The sequence below is a fragment of the Electrona antarctica genome, assembly GCF_951216825.1.
Source record: "Electrona antarctica genome assembly, chromosome: 1".
Taxonomy (NCBI): Eukaryota; Metazoa; Chordata; class Actinopteri; order Myctophiformes; family Myctophidae; genus Electrona; species Electrona antarctica.
In genome coordinates, this window is record NC_136806.1 from 18,106,906 (window position 1) to 18,126,970 (window position 20,065).

The 20,065-nt window shown below is 41.3% G+C and overlaps 1 protein-coding gene across 1 annotated transcript in view; it reads right to left on the reverse strand.

Moving 5' to 3' along the window:
* The window catches only part of rxfp1 (relaxin family peptide receptor 1), a gene marked incomplete at both ends in the record, with an annotated part of 79,583 nt that overhangs the window by 1,972 nt on the left and 57,546 nt on the right, over window positions 1-20,065 (reverse strand). Inside the window, 10 exons of the mRNA XM_079495172.1 lie at window positions 1,683-1,867; window positions 2,538-2,763; window positions 4,400-4,629; window positions 5,634-5,705; window positions 8,536-8,607; window positions 12,396-12,467; window positions 17,724-17,795; window positions 17,912-17,983; window positions 18,121-18,189; window positions 18,758-18,829. Of these exons, the coding sequence (XP_079351298.1) occupies window positions 1,683-1,867; window positions 2,538-2,763; window positions 4,400-4,629; window positions 5,634-5,705; window positions 8,536-8,607; window positions 12,396-12,467; window positions 17,724-17,795; window positions 17,912-17,983; window positions 18,121-18,189; window positions 18,758-18,829 (1,142 nt within the window). The remainder of the gene's footprint in view (window positions 1-1,682; window positions 1,868-2,537; window positions 2,764-4,399; window positions 4,630-5,633; window positions 5,706-8,535; window positions 8,608-12,395; window positions 12,468-17,723; window positions 17,796-17,911; window positions 17,984-18,120; window positions 18,190-18,757; window positions 18,830-20,065) is intronic.

Sequence of the window (20,065 nt, forward strand, 5' to 3'; positions counted from 1 at the left end):
AGGTGGGTAATTAATTTACTGCTGCATCATGCATTATTTTTCAATAACGACACAGCTTGTCGTCACTGATGATCCCTTCCATCAAACACATTTCTTCATAGATGTATGCCTTTGATGCCACTGACCTCAGTAATAAGGTTAAAGTCCCCCCTCCCCCCCATATTTTTGAGGGGCACTAGCCCCTCCTATATTCAGCTTTTAGTGTTGATTTTCCTCTTACACAAACATTAACAATGAATGGAGAATTTACGTCATACACTTGAGTGTAAAATTAAACAAAAAAAATAGAGATACCAAACAGATTTTCATAGTAATCTGTGACCTACAGTCGCAACTAAACAATACTAACGTTAAGAGCAGTGGTGTAATGTAACTACAATGTAAGTACAAGTAGACTACTCAAATACTCTACTTAACACATTTTGTGCCCAAAACGTCTGTGGACGTCCTGGGTATTACCGCACGTGCACAGCCCAAGACGTCTGTGGACGTCTTTCAAAAAATAAATAAAAATCAAAACACTTTTTTTTTAACACGTGGTGCCAAAGTTTGTGTTTTCGCCATTGAGAATGCATTTGGCGTTTAAATTAAATAACTCAGAAACTATAAAACATTTCAAAGTAAAAAGTTCCAGCATGTGTCTCCACAGTCAGCTGAATTATAAAAAATCACACCCGTGTGAACTGAGTGGTGTAAGGTTTTATATAGCATGATCAGCTGTGGTCTGACGTAATGTCTGACGTAATGAAATAAGGTAAGGTATTATGTAGCCTGATCAGCTCTGATCTGACGTAATGAAATCACACCCGGATGTGATTTCACAACTGGCTTTTTTTGTGCAGAGAAAATGACCACGGTTGCTACGGTCATCCAGTTCACCCGGGTGTGATTTAATTACGTCAGAAATTATTTTGAACATAGCAACCATGGTCATTTTTTTATGCACACAAAAGCCAGTTGTAGGAGTGGTTTACACCACTCAAAAATGTGAATGGATTTTCTAGGTTAAAGTGATTTTGGGCAGTATTGCGTGGGCTCTCAATGTGTTAAGTACAATTTCATAATTTTTTATTCTTCTACTTCATTTCAGATGCACATTTTTACATCTTACTATACTACAATTATTTGAAAACTTAGCTACTTTGCAGATTGTATTACTTACTAACTTAGCAAATTTGTATTACAAAACCCACAGCTATATTTGAAAACAGATGATCTAAAAGGTTTTTACCTTGTAGATCTGCTATTTTTTAAAGATTAAAAAAAAAATGAAATGTCTTGGAAAAATCACACCCATGTGAACTGAGTGGTGCAAATCCCCCCTCTCTCTCTCATTAGCAGGCAACAGTGCAGCACTATCTCTCTCTCTCTGTTTCTGACACAACAGCGCCACTTTTGGTACTCATTGGTACTGGTGCTCACACACACAAACATGAACACACGGTTGAACACGGACATTGCTGTTCCTTGGAGTGGTTGCACCACTCAAAAACTATGGGTAACTATGGGTTCTATGAATTTGATGCCAAGACTTATGTACGTTTAATCGAGCTAAATATTGAACACAGGACTTTCATGCTTGAAACAGAGCTATATCGACATTATTGCTACTTTAACAAATCTGAGTTCTTCTTCCACCACTGTGTGAGAGTATAAACGGGCAGGTAAACTGGCTGACCCACCCAGGAAGATGACGATGGAGTAGACGTGAGCCCACGTGGCCTCGGGCTGCTCCGAGTGGAGAGGGAAACACACACCGTTGGTCCCGTAGAAGTTCCTGAACAGCCCCTTGCACGCCAGTGGCACGAAGGCCACGACGAAGCCGAACACCCAGATGCCCAGCAGGATGCTGATGGTGCGACGCCGGCTGTGCGTCAAGCGAGGTTTTTTATAGTTAAAAAAAAAACATTTTAGTTTCTGAACTAAATAAAAACTATAGAAAAGGAAAAGAAAAACGATAACTAACTGAAACTGTATTGTGTGTTTACAAAACTAACAGAAAGGAGAGGTCGCACACAACTCGTAGTCCCGATGCCATAAAATACTTTTTATTTACCAACGTTTCGACAAGCTAGTTGTCTTCTTCAGGGTAACTAAAACAAAACTAACTAAAACAAAAATGACAACTACGGACATGACAAAATGCTGTCATGTTATTCATAAGCTTAATCTGTAACTGAATTATTCTTTTTTTAAATGCTATATTTTCTTGAGTTTTTATTACACAATACTTACTCTGGCCCTTTTCAATACTGCAGCTGACTTATTTGTCAGGTGCAGGATTGAAAAGGTCAACTAACTTTGACGACTACCTTTTTTCACTGACGAAATCTAAACAAAAACAAAATAAAAACGAATAAAAACTAAACCAAAACTAAGCGTTAAAATAAAAAAATAGCAAATCCGCTCTAACTAACTAACTAACTAACTAACTAAATCGTTTTAGTTAGTTACTACTACTAGTAACTGAATACAATTTGTCTATGTCAAAACTAACTAAATCTAAACTATAATGAAAAATCCAAAACTATTCTAACCTTGGCGTCAGGTAGCGGAAAGGGTAGACGATGCAGATGTACTTCTCCAGGGTGAGGTAGGTGAGCAGCATCACAGACACCTCGGTGGACAGCATGGCCAGGGAGCCAATCACCTGGCACTGGGGGCTGTCCATCCAGGCCTGGGCGTGGCGATTGTACTCGCCGCGGAATTTCAGGTCGTACGCTCCGATCATGAAGAGGTAGATGCCCATCAGGCCATCGGCACCTGCAGCGAGAGGAGGTGAAGTGCTAACACGGTGCACTTACAGTTTTCGGAATTATACATTTGTTTTAAATATTTACAAACATCCACCGTCTGTGACGATATAGACAGTCAATTTATTGACTTTAGACACAAATGCTTCAAGATTTCAGGAATGCTGTACAGAAGTACAGTACTAGATCTAGACTATTCCTCAGAGTTTTTCCTCAAAGGCAAAGATGTGCATCCATTATACATGTACAGTAGGCCTATCCTATTTTTACTTGCTTGATTCACAAAATGTTTGTACACAGCTGGATCTTTGTGATATTGGGAAATAAATTATATAATCCTTTAGCATGTCATATTTAAAATGCCTTTTGTTTTAGATTAAGACTATGACTACAGTGGGTAATATTTTATAAGTATAGCAAATAAGACTTCTTTCTCAATCATTTATTAGTATAAATTCTGCTGTAACATGAAACATTGCTATAAAGTGATGGTAGCTTATCAACTCAACTGAAGAGATGTGTTTGTTTCTAGTTTCTAGCAAAAACAAAACTTGTTTCATCATTCCTTTGATACTGTAGGTTAACACCTCAAAGGTTCACAGCATACTGTATCAAAAGGCATTTGTGGGTGCCTGTGGGTCATCCCTCCTCTCTCTCCGTCCTTGGTTTCTTATCGCTACAGTGATCCATCTATCTATCATAAAGCATAACAAGCAACACAAAGGGTTTAACTAAAGCATAATTGTATTCATCATTCATAATCAAGTCATTGATTGTGTGGTGTTAGATTATGAATTAAGTGCTTCAGGGAAGCATTTCTAATCAGAATTTTAAACATTAAAATATTTTTTTCCCTGCTCTAGCTCTCACTAGAAACTACGTTAATCTGTCATTTTGTCACCTTTTCCTTTAGGAAGAAATTGGGCTCAACAGGGAGCGAGAGAGAGAGGGAGCTGAGAGGAGGAAGGAGAAAGGGAGAGAGGGAGCTGAGAGGAGGAAGGAGAAAGGGAACAGAGAGGAGAGGAAAGGAGCTGGCAGGAGGCAGAAGGAGAGAGTAGCCTATAGACAGGAGGTGAAACCTGTTGACATTACAATTTTTATTAAGATAGACCCATACCATGAATTTGTATGGTTGGAGGACTTCGAGAGACTGAGGCGCCTGTTTCAAAAGTACACCTTTTCATTCAATGAGGAGGAGGGCCATTTACATGTAAAATGGCCTTGTGTTTATTTTCGTTTTGTTTTGTTTTTTTGTTTTAATAATATACAAATATGTATGAACAGGAAGGACTGTAGTGTCAGTTGTATCCAATGTAATCTGTGAAATGTGTCATATAATCCCATATGGGATGGGCCAAAGTGGCATGACACGAAAATAAATATTTAATTCATTCATTAATTCATTTCATTCATTCATTCATACATTAGTTTCAGAACTGTGATAAGACGTGTTTTACAGTGCAAGGTAATGGACAGTTATTAACAAGATTGATCTATTTAATAAATAGGCCTATACAACTCTGTGCAGTGCACAGGAAATGAAAAGAAAAATGCCATTAAGGTACATTCATCATAACGGAAATGGCACTACACCTAAAGGAGATGATTATAATCACACAGTGGTAGCAGCTGCGTTGTTGACTTACAGCAGAGAGAGATGATGCACATGGCGTGGAGTTTGTTCTCTGAGCGGATGTAGGAACGCATGCAGATGACGAAGACGTTCCCAAAGCAGGTGGTGGCCGACACCACCCACACGAAGACCCTGAGCACGATGTTGGCCAGCAGGTTCTCGAAGGACGAAATGCCATCGGTGTTGGGCTTACAGCTACGGACATGAGGTGCATAGCCACAATACTGGAACTTCTTGAAGTAACTGGAGGGGAGAATAGAGTAGAACCTTTTTTTTTATTGCATTCCTTTGATTCCTTTGATTCTGTTAAAGGAGAAATGTACCCTTACCCTGAATCAGGATCCTGTCCCAACATACCGTATCGTATTGTGCCGAATATAAGAAGACTCTGATTATAAGACGACCACCATTATTCAAGACTCATTTGTGGAAAAAGAACATTGAATGTCAAATAGTCTAGTCCCCGACTATAATACGACCTTGGAGCTACTAAAATACCTGTATTAGAATGAAGACAACTAGCTTTCTACTATTCTAACTGCATTTTACTGTGGGAGCCACTGGGAGGGATGAGGAAAGAACAGGGGGCATCTATGAAACAATTCAAGGCCAACATGTATGTTGGGACAGGATTACAGGCTGATTCAGGGTACATGTATTTTGGTGTGGATTTCTCCTTTATATTAAGGGCAGAGGGAGAGAAGATGCCAACGTGGCAACCCCACTGCCAACTGCTATTTAGGCAAGTCGTTTTATGTGCTACAGAACTGTACTTCACACAATCTGTAGCCTACAGTGTACAGAGTATGATGCATTGTTGTGAATTAAAAGAAACCATCTACAGTTAAAGCTCTGTCTTTGTTCGGTTGTACAAGAGTGTGTATATGAGGGTTTTTGCTTAACGTTCACTGATTTTGCTTAGCATGCTGTTTAGACAAATAAATGGTTGCACAGCAAAAGTTGCAATAAATAGTTAATCTACTTTGACGTGAGTGTTTCTGACTAATGGTTAAGCAAAACTGAGAGCCATTTTGCTAGAAAGCACCATGGTTCCAAGAATCCTGAATGTAATCGGTGCTAGACACAAATCTCCCTCTCTCTTTGTTCACATTTTGGTGTCAACAGACTCAACAACAACAACAACAAATCAGTCCAGTGTGTTCTCCACAATACTGTATGTTAGTGGAAACTGAACAGCAGGGAGGTCAGGGGCATGCAATCAGCAGTGCACGGATAAAAGTACTCACATATGAGTCAAGTGTTTGAGAGGTTCAAACATCCTCCGTTGAATGTTCTCGATCTCCACTCCCTCTATACTCCTGTGAACAACATGGATGGATACACCTTATATAAATAGACTAGTGTGTCAACATCCTCTTTTCCTTTACTCTCTCCCTCTCTCTCTCACACACGGACGTGCACACCACACACACTGTTTTCCTCCCTCTCTCTCACACACGGACGTGCACACCACACACACTGTTTTCCTCCCTCTGACACACAGGCACAGTATGTCATTTATATAGCACGTTGTTGTTTACCTGGTATCCTAGTTACTTTTTACTAAATAATTTACTCAAAATCTTTATAAGTCAGCCTGGATCTGCTAAATGCCTAAATTGCAAAATATGAACATGAATTTGGTTGGGTCTGTTCTCCAAGGAGACTGACAGGTCTGTTCTCCAAGGAGACTGACAGGCTCCTGTATTCCAGTGCTGCAGGGCACGAGCATGTCTGTGTTTCAGGTGCCTGTGCATAAATTTGTGCTTCACTCTGGGTTCTGTAAAACGTGAAGTTAGGATGGGGGCGTCTTCTGCTTTTCCCATTGAGGGTATTGCACTGATTTTGGGAAATGATTTGGCTGGGGGACGTGTTTGGGCTGATCAACCAGCACAACCGGTTCAAACCAAATTACTACTCTGAAAGAGGAGTGTTAGTAACACTCGCAGTCAAAATTGGAAGTCTAGATAAAATGTGCATTTGCCTGGACCAAAGCCATAACTCATTATTTTATTTTTGCTGTATTTTCACCACTGTCTTAAAGCAAGAGGGACGTTTGGTTCTGCATGGGGTATTTGAAAGTAGTGAAAAGAAAGCATTGGCTCGCAACTCACTTAATGATGCTCCAAACTTTATTGCGACAGGCAGGCAAATAATTTGCATATTTATTTTTGCCTGCCTGTCACTAAAAATAGTTTGGAGCATCATTAAGTGAGTTGCGAGCCCCTGCTTTCTTTTCATTGTTCACTGTTTCGACAGTTTTGGCTCAGCACCAATGGAGGATGTGCGTTGCTTCTCTTACCCTGTATTTGAAAGTAGGCCTATGACGGTAATGAAGATACCGCCTAATCTAGTGCGGCTGCAACTTGACGCGTCGGCAAAAAATGGAAATGCTTTGCCTGACACGTCAAGTTGCAGCCGCACGCGAGCGTAATTTCCATCCACCAACTGTTTAAAAACCTGGAAGAGACCAGTGCTTTTTCTCGTTGCGTATGTCTGGGTGTACCCTTACTAATAGTAATCTGTCTTTCAGTGTGATGGGACCTGGTTGGACAGTGGTGGCAATCAAGGATTGGAGGCAGATGGCCAGTGAGAGTGAGAAAGAGCCACCTTCGCAGTGCTTCTTTCTCTTCCACCTGGCAGACACCCGAGCATGGCCACACAGAGCATATTGTTTGTTTGATTATTCCTCGGTTTGTTGGGCAGTTTAGTTTCCCTGCCAGGTTTTCATTGGAAACATGTGCTTATTATTCTATTTAATAAACTTTAAATTTTTGCATCTATGCTTGTTTGCCTTCTTTGTTGTGGCCTGGGAGCCTGACCATAATAGGCCAGTCAATCTAAGCTAAAAAAGGGTTATTTTTGTATCCTTAGGGTCATCCAAATAAGTTATAACATATAAAGAATTGATGGATTGAAAAATGTTGGATCATGTTAAATTCAGGGGTTGAAAGTTGTTCTTTGGATGACCCTAAAGATCAGAAAAAAGCTTGAACGATTACTATTGCAATTTATTTTGGGCCAAATCTTAGATTGACTGGCCTATAACACAGTGCACGCACGCGCGCGCGTGCACGCACACGCACACGCACACACACACACACACACACACACACACACACACACACACACACACACACACACACACACACACACACACACACACACACACACACACACACACACACACAGACAGTACTAGTATGATAGGTACTTTTAATTCCGGACTCTTACTTGTAACAGAGTATTTCCAAAATGCACTGTTGATACTATTACTTCAGTAAGATGTGTGAGTTCTTTTTCCCACCACTGCATAATAGTAGTATAGTGTAGTAGTGTATGCAGAGTTGCGATTGCATCATTGTATAGCCTAATTAGCCTATGCTGCCTCCCAGTTATACCTTACAGTAATTTCAAGACAAAGTAAAATAATTGTTTAATCAAGCTGCTTTTGTGTATTGTTCTACTTGGCTGTGCTGTATGCTGTTCATGCTTTTGTGTATTTTTGTACATGGCTGTGTTGTATGCTGGTCATGCTTTGAAGTCCGATAATACACACTGACACAAAATGTTTTTTTTATTTTTATATAATTATTAAAGGACCACTTCACCACTTTTCAACATCTCTTCATATAATTGGTCCTCACTAATGTTCATGATAAAACACAACCATTTTTTTCCTACTCAGTCTGTGTCTCATAGGAGGGCTTTGGGCAGTTCAGACACCCGTCCACCAGTGACATCATCATTAGGCAGATTTTTTTTTAAACAAGATTTGTTTTAAAATATATTTAGATTTCTTTCGTGAGAACGATGGCTTCAACTTTTGCATTTCAACTTTTCAGGAAAAGAAAGCCTGCCGTTTCTATTTGCTTGGATTCACCATCGATGATGTCACTGGTGGACGGGTTTCTGAACTGCCCACAGCCTTCCTATGAGACACAGACTGAGTAGGAAAAAAATTTGGTATTTTATCATGAACGTTAGGACCAATTACAGGAAGAGAAGTTGAAAAGTGGTGAAGTGGTCCTTTAATTAAAATGATGACGTCATGAATGGGGCCTCCCGATCCTTAAGGCCGCCCCTGGCAGGGATGTGTCTAAATGTCTAAATGCAGAGTGGCTGTGCTGCAGTCAGGTGAAGACTTACAGAGACTTGAGCTTGTGCAGCTTGTCAAAGTGGTCCAACTGCAGCTCAGCAATGGGATTGTACGATATGTTCCTTAAAAAACATGTTCATGTTAGCACATACAGTAAAGTACATACCTTACATGCAGGCTTTAAGGCAGGACCTAAACACACACACAACACCTTTCACACATTACACTTTTTATAACGGTGTATTCATTTGTCACTCATTCATTGACTCATCCTGCATAAGCACTTATACTTTTGGTGTGTATTTTGATGTCAAAATAATGAGTACCACAGACGAAAAACAGTCCAAGTCCAAATTTCATTCTGACCCCTCCACGAAAAGGCCTCGTTGTCCTGAACCCTTATCTATTATTTATACATTATGGATCAATAGTGTGGACTAAAGGTCTCCACACACCGGGCGCGAATCGGAGTTTCTCCATCGGTTTTCCGAAAAACGCGGCCGGTGTGCAACCACCTTTAGACTGTTTTTCGTCAGGGGCATTATTGTCAATACAATTACTCCAGTAAAATGTTGAATACAGGACTTTTACTTGTACTTGAGCTATTTCTACATTGTTCTATTGGTATTTTTACATAAATCAGAGTACTTCTTCCACCACTGACTTTGTTACACTTGCATGCACTCCACACTCATGGTCACATACTGACCATAATATATGCAGACTGCATCCATCTTGCCAGCAAGGTGCTAACTAGGTGTAAGGCCTCACTCAGACCTTTAAAACATTGATGCATGCTTGTTGTATGAATGTTGTGAGTGTCATGGCCGCCCCAATGCATTTCCAATGGAAGTCACATGGTTTGTAGTCCACATTTTGGACTACAAGCTGTTGTATGGCTTTCGGCTGTGTTTCGACTGCGCCCCTCCCCCTCATACAACACAAATGTTGTGTCAAACTATGTGACTCCCATTGGAAATGCATTGGGGCAAGCTGTGTCACACCCTTTGTATACAACAAGCATACAGCAATCTGTTGCGACCGTGTGAGTCGCCCCTTACTCCCCATGGACAGCCCATTCATCCAAACAGAAAAGTCCTATCTAATTGTATTAAACAACATCAAACTCACCAACATTGCAGCTGTACAGAAAGCTTGAATTATCCTCATTCAATCTGTAAAGTTTATGTTTCACAAAATCCACAATAGACATGTTATGACTTATGAGCTTTACTGTCAAGAAATTCCTTGCAGGTCATTTTTTTACTAAATGTCAGAGTTTGGAAGCGCTCGTTATCAGTAAAGCAACGTCCTGCTGCCTCCTGCATTATGCAGGCATGCAAACAGGCACAGGGACAGTGTGCACGGCCCGACGCTGTGCCGCGGCGCAAGTTTTTTTGAGCGTTTTTATCGGTACCAAACCCACTTTGGTGAGGGGGAGGGGGGTCGTGGGGGACAGTAGTGTTATACTATACTACACTTAAAGGGGCATTCCACTCATTTTCAACATTTTACTATGTCATTAATATACCTTAGAGCTGTTGTGTGGAAATAATAAAAAAGTCCCCCCCATTCTGTGTTTCCTAGAACTGGAGGTCTGAAAAAAATCATAGTGATTCACATCTTGATGACATCATACTCTCAGTATGTAGAAAGATGTTCAAATTAATTCCCTGATCAGATCATAAAATAAAATGACAGATGATTATTTACTGAATCAGTACAAATCTAGTCAGTATTGAGCAACATGAATTTACTGATAAAGTCATAGAAAAACAATTAATTGTTTTTGAGGAGCGCTAGCCCCTCCTATATTCAGCTATAGTGTAGATTTTTGTCATTGCCATTGACAATGAATGGAGAATGAATGTCATATATCGGCTATTTTTGTCCTACACAAAATTCCCATGAATGGGATGAATGGAATGACAATGAATGGATGATGTACGATGATAAGAGCGCCGCTCACTTCACACAGGTGTGATTTTTCTTTAAAAACAGGTCAGCTTGTTTCTGCAAGCAACAGGTCCAACACTCCCATCTCAAAATCCCTTATTCTTCACATCATGTAAAATAATAAATTATAATAAAAATAAAATGTGTTTTGAGATGGTTTACACTAGTCAACATGGTCAGTTTACTTTATTCTTTTAGCCTTAGTCAATTTAAGACATGTAGAGTAACATCCTTTATTCAACAGTTGAGCTGCATGTTTTCTTTTTTAATATATCTATTTTGTTTACATACATGTAGGCCTACAAGTTTTCTTGTATCAAGCGTTTTATTTATTTAACTAGTAGCACTTGCTGCTAAACTCTATGGGGTTGATTGGCGAGTCCCAGTGTGTCGAAATTGTCTGACTCCCACCGAGTCCCGCATCCACACAAACAGGTTTTTTCCGTGGAGCGGCGAGGCGCATGCAGATCATGATGCCTCTATGGCAGATGCAAGCAGCATATCATACATTACGGTTCGTGAGTCCGTCAGAAAAAATGCTCGGAGCATCGGGTTCACCACAGACCCCCTCACTGGGGGGGGGGGGGCATGAATCACACAGGTGCCATATGCTACTATAAATGCGCCACGTCTCTGCGTATGTGTGTGTGTGCGTACGGTTGTAATGCACGTAACTCGAGAACTGTTTGACCCACCGACTTCACATTCGACACATGCGTTCCACACCCCCACAGGGAGTGCAGTGCCAGGTATCGAGTCGGACCCACGGTTCTCGGACCACAAAAGGCTCTGGTCAGGCTCTGCCAGTGGGCCTAATGAGGCCAACTCCTTTCACCTGTGCAATTTCCAGCCTCTGCCTCAGCCAATTGAGGCTCAACCAATCAGGTAAGTACACTTTTCAGTTTGCAGTCCTCACACACACAGGCACATACACAGATGTGGGACACCGGCTGACAACGGGTGCTATGACAACGTATATCATTAGGTTCCCAAGTTGCATCGTTCCCAAGTAGGCCGGTGGCCGACTGCGACGGGCACGTACAGGTCTAGTTTGGAATAAAAACGGCGATTTTCGCCGAAAAGCTACACTTTGCATGTCTGATTATGTGCAAATTCAAAAGAGGTGATATTCAACGAGCACTTCCAAACTCCAACACAACAAAAAAAACACCTCCAGGGAATTTCTTGACAGGAAGTATAGCTCAAAACATATCTACGGTGGATTTTCATGAAACTTTGCAGCTAGAAAGAGGATAATTCAAGCTTTTCGTACAGCTGCAATGTTGGTGAGTTTGACGTTATTTAAACCTAGTTGGCACCTTTTTGGCAAGATGGATGCAGTATGCATATGGTCAAACACCATACACTACTTACAGTAACTTATACACTTTGTTTGTGTTTCTTTAACCACTAAAAAAACAACATACTTCATTCATTGACCATGGGATCCCCCAGGGGTCTATCCTAGGCACTCCTTTTTCCCTCTCTACAGCGGGTTCATGTGTTTGGTCCGACGGAGCATTGGTCCGAACGACAACCTACCTCAAACCCTCACCCTAACCCTAACCTCCCCCGGGGCAGCACACCTAAACCTAACCCCAACCCTCTCCCGACCCCCAGCACACCTCGGACCAATGCTCCTTCGAACCAATGCTCCATCGGATCATAGTATGCCTCCCCTCTACACCAAGGGCCCTATTTTCACCAGTGCCTTACCCCTTATCCTTATCCCTAAACTTCTTTGCCTTTATTAACTATTAAAAAAACCACACATTTAAAAATTGTTCAACTAGCCGATCTACATCGACACATTGTGAGCTTGTAGATTTGAACTATTCGAAAATGTTTTTCAAAATAGTAAAAGAAAAATAAATCTCTTCACGCAAGCTAAACGTTGATTTATTCACTGAGATGTTCCCTGGCATCTGTATGTATTTATGCAAATGAGACTCACAGTTGAAGCAAATCCCCGAGAGAAATGAATAGATTGGGAGGGATGGCCACCAGTCTGTTGTTGGACAGGTCTCTGCATGTGGTGTTCCATCCATACAGGTCCCCAGAAACGACAAGGAACAGACAGCAGACAGATGCCCTCTGTTATATCATTTACCTGAATGATGAATATGGATTTTAAGCAGTCATATTGCATTCGTTATATGAATCCAAATGTGTTGTAGGAGCAGATGTGGCCTAAATTCACAATTAGTTTTTTGTGTGTGGAGTTTGGTGAATACAACAATGCAGAGAGAAACATCACATTTCAGACAACCACAGAAAATAATTTTGAGGTCACGTGTGTAAGGTTTTTAGACTATATGAATTTGAATGGTGCAGAGTAAACAATACTGGCGGATTTGGCCACGCTGGGCCACACCCCGAAATACAAGTATGTGTGTCTCGAAGAATGCACACAGAATAACTCTTCCTGCTTCCGGGCAAGGACTGTCTAAAGAGGACGAGACGCGAAGACCGTACGGGCGACGCCATGTTGCTCCATGGTGCTCCATGGAAGGAAAGAAACATGCGCAGTTGAGACCAAGGAAGCTGAACGCGGAAGTGTTGGCTGCATATAGCCCATTGCGCATGTTTCTTTCCTTCCATGGAGCACCATGGAGCAACATGGCGTCGCCCGTACGGTCTTCGCGTCTCAGTCAGTCCTTGCTTCCGGGCCCCTTCCCTACTTCCTTCACAGGTGTTACCGATAATACTAATGAAGGCTCTGTTCCATTCTGGTCAGACAGAGTCAGGGTGCTGCTATTGTGCATGTTTGCTCACTAGAAACGCTCTGCTACACCAGTGGGTCTCAAAGTGTCCTTGAGTGGGTTCCAAATGGCCCCGTACGGGTGTGTAACACTGAGAGTGTACAGATGGAACCAAATGGACCGATTTGGTTCCATTTGTACACTCTCAGAGTTATGGGGGTCCTTGAAATTAAAAGGTTTGGGAACCACTGTACACTGAATGGAACAGAGCCTTAATTAGTACAGTGATGGAAAAAGTAATCAAATGTTTTAAAAGTACCAATACTGCAATGTAGAAATACGCCATTACAAGTAAAAGTCTGAGCTTGTAGATTGTAGACTATTTTCAAATGGCCAACATGTACATATATAGGGCTGTAGTGGTTAATGTATGTTTAGTAATAATAATCAAAGTAACTAGTAACAAAGTTTTCATGTACAATATTTGGATCCGAGATGTAGTGTAGTAGAAGTAAAAGTATTGGAAATCGGAAATACTCCAGTAAAGTACAAATAGGCCTACCTCAAAATTGTACTTAAATACAGTACTTTAAAGTAAATGTAGTTAGTTACTTACACAATTAGTATCATCGGTAACACCTGTGAAGGAAGTATAGGGAAGGGACCCGGAAGCATAGATATATGCATATAAGAAAGGCTAGATGGCTCACCTGCGCTGCTGGCCAATGGAGAGCGACGTCGCTACGTGGTGGCCATCTTACTTCGGGGCAGCATAACATTGTGTCTATGGGGCATTTAAATAACCATAACTTACTCAATTCTCAACCAATTTTCAAACGGTTTGATTTGTTATAAACGTCAGAGACGTCCGCATACTTATATGCTTCTATATGATGTTCATATAAAAAAATAACATTAAGCAGATAACGTTGATAACGTTTGTAAATCCGTCCAGATTCGAGGGAGTTATTGGTATTTTTGTTTGAGCTGTCATAGAACATACTGTACTGTGGCCCCGAGGCAAGATAGCCGCCGGGTGAACTACGTCAGAGACTCCGCCTTGAACCATCTAGCCTTGAACCATGTCTATATGCCCGGAAGTAGCACAAGTTATTCTGTGTCCATAGAGCCTATTAGTTTGATCACGGCCAGGTGTGTGTGTAATTGTGTTGCATGCTGTTCCTGAAGAACCACCAATCTGACAGACTCGGCACTGCGCTCCCTTGTGGCGTCATTAATACACTGTTACATAAACACACTCACTAACTCACACTGAAAGGTGTAATTCATAGTTAGATGCTGTAGCTGGGCTAGGGCTACAAACACAGAGAAGAGACTTTGAAAGGACATTGATTTTTAAACGCATAGCAAGCAGCGCCCCCAGCCAGGCTGGCCTGCTGCACCAGTATGTAGATGTGTGTGGTGAATAACGCACAGAAGCTTTATTTACACATAACAGACAATTGTGTCTGCAACAAACCACTGTAGCACTCAGCATGCAGTGACAAAATGGCCAGCGGACATGGACTTTTATACTGTTACTGTGGCTGTTCTTGTGCATTTTTCGGCTTCATATTTATTGAACGTGATTTTTAGCTTCATCCATTGTTTTTATTCAGATGGTACTGTATAGAGTAGTCTTGCGTGGTCAGACTGTTGCCTCCCATCATTTTCAAATGTTTCTGGTCATACAGTCTGGAGCACGGAAGCTCTGATCAAACTATCGCCTATGTGGCATGCAGCTTAACCACTACTGTAGGCCATTGGCTTGAAGGATAGCCAAAGAGCCAATGTCAAAAAGTGTAGGAGTGGAAAGAAGAGAAGAGTCTGTTGAATGGGGTTGAATGAGAAGTGTTAAAGTAGGAGGAGCTGGGTATTGAAGTATGAGCTGGCTGCTACATGATCAGCTCTGCAAGTGCAAACTGCTAAAAAGGCAACAAAACAAGCAGAGCAGTGGGTACAGCAGAAAAGAAACTCGGCCAAACGCAAGTAGGTCTTGAGCTGTGATTTAAAAATGTCTACAGAGTGTGCCAGTCTAAGGTGCAGTGGGAGTTTATTCCAGGCCGTCTGCAGAAACCTGCTTCACCATATTTTTTAGATGCCTTGTTTTGGCACCTCGAGCAGGCCAGCAGTGCGGAATTAAGGGGGGGCGGCTTTGGACATATCTGGGCACTTTGGGCAGGCAGTCATGGAGGTAGGAGGTTGCAAGACCATTTAGAGTCTTATAAACAAGTAAATGAATCCTAGAAACAACCGGGAGCCAGTGTAAACAGGCCAAAACTGGAGTGATATGTTCTCAGTTTTTCCATCGTCTAATGATAAATAGGCAGTCTTGGTGGCATGATTAATGTGCGATTGTGTGTGTAACGAAATTCAATTCAGAATCTATAATGACCCCCAGGTTCCTAGTGTTACTTCCTACAGTCAGGTTACAGAGTCTATTTTTTAATGATTCTTTCTGTTCACTAGAACCGATTATGAGAACTTCCCGTTTTATCCTCATTTAGCTTGAGAACGTTCTCACTCATCCACCATTTAAAAAGTTGTTTTAAAGTTTATATTCTTTGATATAGTTTGCAATGGTCTCCTACCACCTCGTATATGCCTACCGGTATATTGGATTATTGGCTCAGGAATGCGAAAAAAAAATTAAAAAATAACTCGTGAATTCAAGGCTCCATACAGAAGAATGAAAGAATTGGAGCCGCACACTCAATGCTGCCAATGCACAAGGTTTAATGAGGACAGAGAAACCAATGTTTCAGACAGGTAATACTGCCTTCTTCAGGGTACTGCCACCACACAAGGACTCGGTGTGCTGTAAATCCTTTTGTCCATATACAATTACCCACCCCAACTGACCTTTGCGTGAAGCATTCCTTTAAGCTGTTTATTAGCATTTTTTCAGCGGGCTATGGGATCTTTAGTGCCAGTTGTGGTCTCATGTTGGCAAACAGTTTGTTGACCCCCCTGGGGTATGGATTAGTTCCATACATCAAATACACTACCGACGAGCCACGAATGAACACATTTTAAAAGCCTTTAATGTCTCCAAGCATAAACAGTAAAAAGACCTAAGGGCTGGGCTACACTGGGGACAGAATTGGCTCCGCTTACAGCTGCCACTATAATCAATGGAACCCAGGTGCAGTGCGCAGGTTGTGCGTAATCTTTTTTTTTTTCTACGCAAGTGCTCTATCTTTCAATACTGCAGTGTAGATATACTCTGTTACAAGCGAAAGTCCGGAATTCAAAAGTATTAGTATTAAGAATACATTTCAAGTTTTCAAATGCATAACAAGATATTGAAAATAGCTGATCTACACGCTCACAATGGGCCGCGATGTGATGCATTGTGAGCTTGTAGATCGGTGTATGTATGTTACGTTTATATAACAGGGACAATACAGAAAATAATGTATCAAGTTGTAAAACTACATGAAACCGTTGCGTTGTACATAGTGTTTAGCCAAGGCTAATTTTCTTTCTATACAAATATGATGTACCTAACAAATATGATCTACCTAGATCTACCTATAGGTTCATGTCTGTATGTTATGTAATAATAATCTAAATCTACAAACAAAAGTTTTCAAATAAATGTAGTGGAGTAAAAGAACAATATTTGGTTCCGGGATGCAGTGGAGTAGAAGTAAAAGTATTGGAAATTGGAATTACTTAAGTAAAGTACAAATACCTCAAAATTGTACTTAGGCACAGTACTTAAGTAAATGTACTTATGTACTTACGTACCTCCTGAACTCTAATCGAGCATTCTTAGACTCTGTAGTTCTTGTTGGAATGTTAACTGCTGCATAGCTTCATAAGCAGCATCCAAGCAACGTTAAATTACTTCATCCATGTCAGACTAAGATACAATCCAAGTCTTTGAACACTAGTTCATATAACGTCTGTCCAGGACATGGGACCACCACAACCGTGACTACAGATCCCGCATAGCCTGCATGTACCGCGACCACACAGATCCCTTGATGGTGAAAATGCTATCAGCTTAAATTTTGGAAAAAGTTAAGAATCGGCTTCCTTACTTCCCTTTGGGCGTCAGCTGGCATGGGGCAAGAATGGAGGGGACTCGTCGCCAAATGTTCCAATAGGAACAGGAGGAACTAAGTCCAAGAAAGACTCCCTGCCTGTACCAATGGTAAATGCTTATGTGCGATTTCCCATCGATTGGTACACAGAGGAGAAAAATGGATGACAGACAGACAGACATCCATCCATCTTCAACCGCTTATCCGTAGTCGGGTCGTGTGGGCAACAGCTCCACCAGAGTGCTCCAGACTTGCCTCTCCAGAGCAACATTATTGACTTCCTCCTGGGGGATTCCGAGACGTTCCAAGGCCAGTGAGTCTATGCGTTTCCTCCAACTGCGCCTTGGTCTGCCCCGGGGTCTCCTCCCAGTGGGACGTGCATCGAGGACCTCCCTAGAGAGACGCCCGAGAGGCATCCTAACCAGATGCCCCAACCACCTAAGCTGGCTCCTTTCCAGGCGAAGGAGCAGACAGACAGAGCAAACATGTTTTTCCGAACACTTCTGTGTACTAGCCAAATTAACTTACAGCTCTCCAAGTTTCTGTAGTAGAGTGAAAGCTTGTCCATGGATGTGGTTGATTCTGTTTCTCTGGAGAACTCTGGAGAAAAGCAAAAGACAACCATTTTAATTGTATTGTTTAATTCTCGTATCGTTTCATTTCTGAACCGTATATTTAATTTAAGCAAGAGTGAATGAGCCTGTGTCTAGACTTACAGAACTGTCAGCATACTGCATGAATGGAAGGACCTGTTCCCAATGCTTTCAATTGCATTCCCCTCCATATCCCTGGTGTGTCAGTCAAGTAGGAACACACACACACACACACACACACACACACACACACACTCAGAGATGGGAGTGGAAACAACAAGGCGATAACAAGTAGTGTCGTCTTTAAATTAAGCAGACTGCTTTACACTTACAGCCAGTTCAATCTTGGCATTTCCCGACAGATGTCCTCCAGCATAATGAGGGAGTTGTTCAACAAAACCCTGTGTGACGCACGTACATGCACACACACACACACACACACACACACACACACACACACACACACACACACACACACACACACACACACACACACACACACACACACACACACACACACACACACACAACAGCACCAGTGAGTACTGACCCAATTCGAGCATGTTTGTAATGTAATGTCAGTCACGACTCACGAATAGAAAGAAGAACCATTAACAATAACATGATGGAATAAACATTTGTGACACTCTCTGCACAACCAGCAGACTTGCAGCCCAATGCCATACTAGGCAGTCTGTGTACAATATTTATGGACAAAGAAGTTAAAAAAGTAATTATAGTATGTTTAAAATTATGCATCTCATCTGACTGGCAAAACAGTGCCACCTACTGCTTATTTCATGAACCCTCCAAAAACCACAAATAATTGCTTAATATTAGTGGATGAAAACGTGCATAAAATCACATTTTCTGAAAATGTGTTGCATGTTTGCGATACATTTGAATGGAAACGCACCCAGTCTGGTTTGAGTAATGCAGTAATGCAGTTAATGGAAAGTTAAAACTTACAGGAGAACCAGGGAGTTCAGTCCAGAAAAGGTCATGGAGGATATCTGATGGATGTTGTTATTTTCCAGGATCCTATAACAGAAAAAGGAAACCGTTTCAATGTCTTAACCGTAACCACAGCTTCAGACATATACATTAGTATTAGTATGCATTGTACTGTTTCTGGGTGACCCTTTAAAAATAACAGACCATTAAGTCTTTAAATCGGAAATGACTAAGTAATAGATAAATAATCCAGCCATATTGTTGTATTGACTTTTGTTGTTGTTTTTAACCGAGTAATCTCCCAGTAAAACATGTATTTACTAGTAGTATTTTAATCTGTGCCACTGACACGATTTCTCGTGTTTAGGTACTTTACCTTTAGCCATCTGTGTCATATTGATTACTATTGATATTCATATAGTAGCTTCCCCGTCGCCAGGCAACGCTCGCTTCCACTGTGGCCAGCCAACAAAATGTTTCCCCTCCGTCCACTTCCATTATAATTGTGATCTTTAGCGGCGTTTGAGGCTCAGATTGAGGTGATTGAACAGTCAGAACCGATGTCAGGAGCTCAAAAAAACAAATATGTGCTGCCACGGTTACAACAAGCAACGGCCAGCAGATGTTGTTAACCAATTGGAAACCCAGTCGGTTAAATCATACATTATATTTGAACAAACAGCTGTCTTTGGCAGCTTTCTTTTACGTTAAAGTATTTTTTAAAGTGTGACAATAAAGTATTTCTGATTCCAATTATAGTACAGTAATTGTCTCTGTCGTGTTACAGGATTCTAATTATTAAAATCACACCCGTGTGAAGTGAGGGGCGCTAATATATTAAAGTCTAACACGTGTTGCTATGATTAGGTGATGTAATGGTGATGTAAAACAAACGGTGACAAAACAAACATTAAATTCTCTTTATTGTTAATGGCATTTAATGTTTGTGATAGGGACAAGATGATATACATTTTCCCTTCATTGTCAATGACGTTTTTAAAACAAACATTGAACTAAATGGTGAATGGTAAATGGTGCATTTATATAGCGCCTTTATCCAAGGCGCTTTACAGAGATTGTGCATTACATTCACCCATTCACACACACATTCATACACCGATGGCGGCGGAAACCATGCAAGGCACCAACCAGCACATCAGGAGCAATTAGGGGTTCAGTGTCTTGCTCAAAGAAACACCGACAGCAACTCTGGGGGAGCCCGGGTTCGAACTGGCAACCTTACGGTTAGCATCCAGCCACTGTACCCCTGAGCCACCGCCGCACATTGAACTAAAAACAAACATTAAACCTGTAAAAATAGCA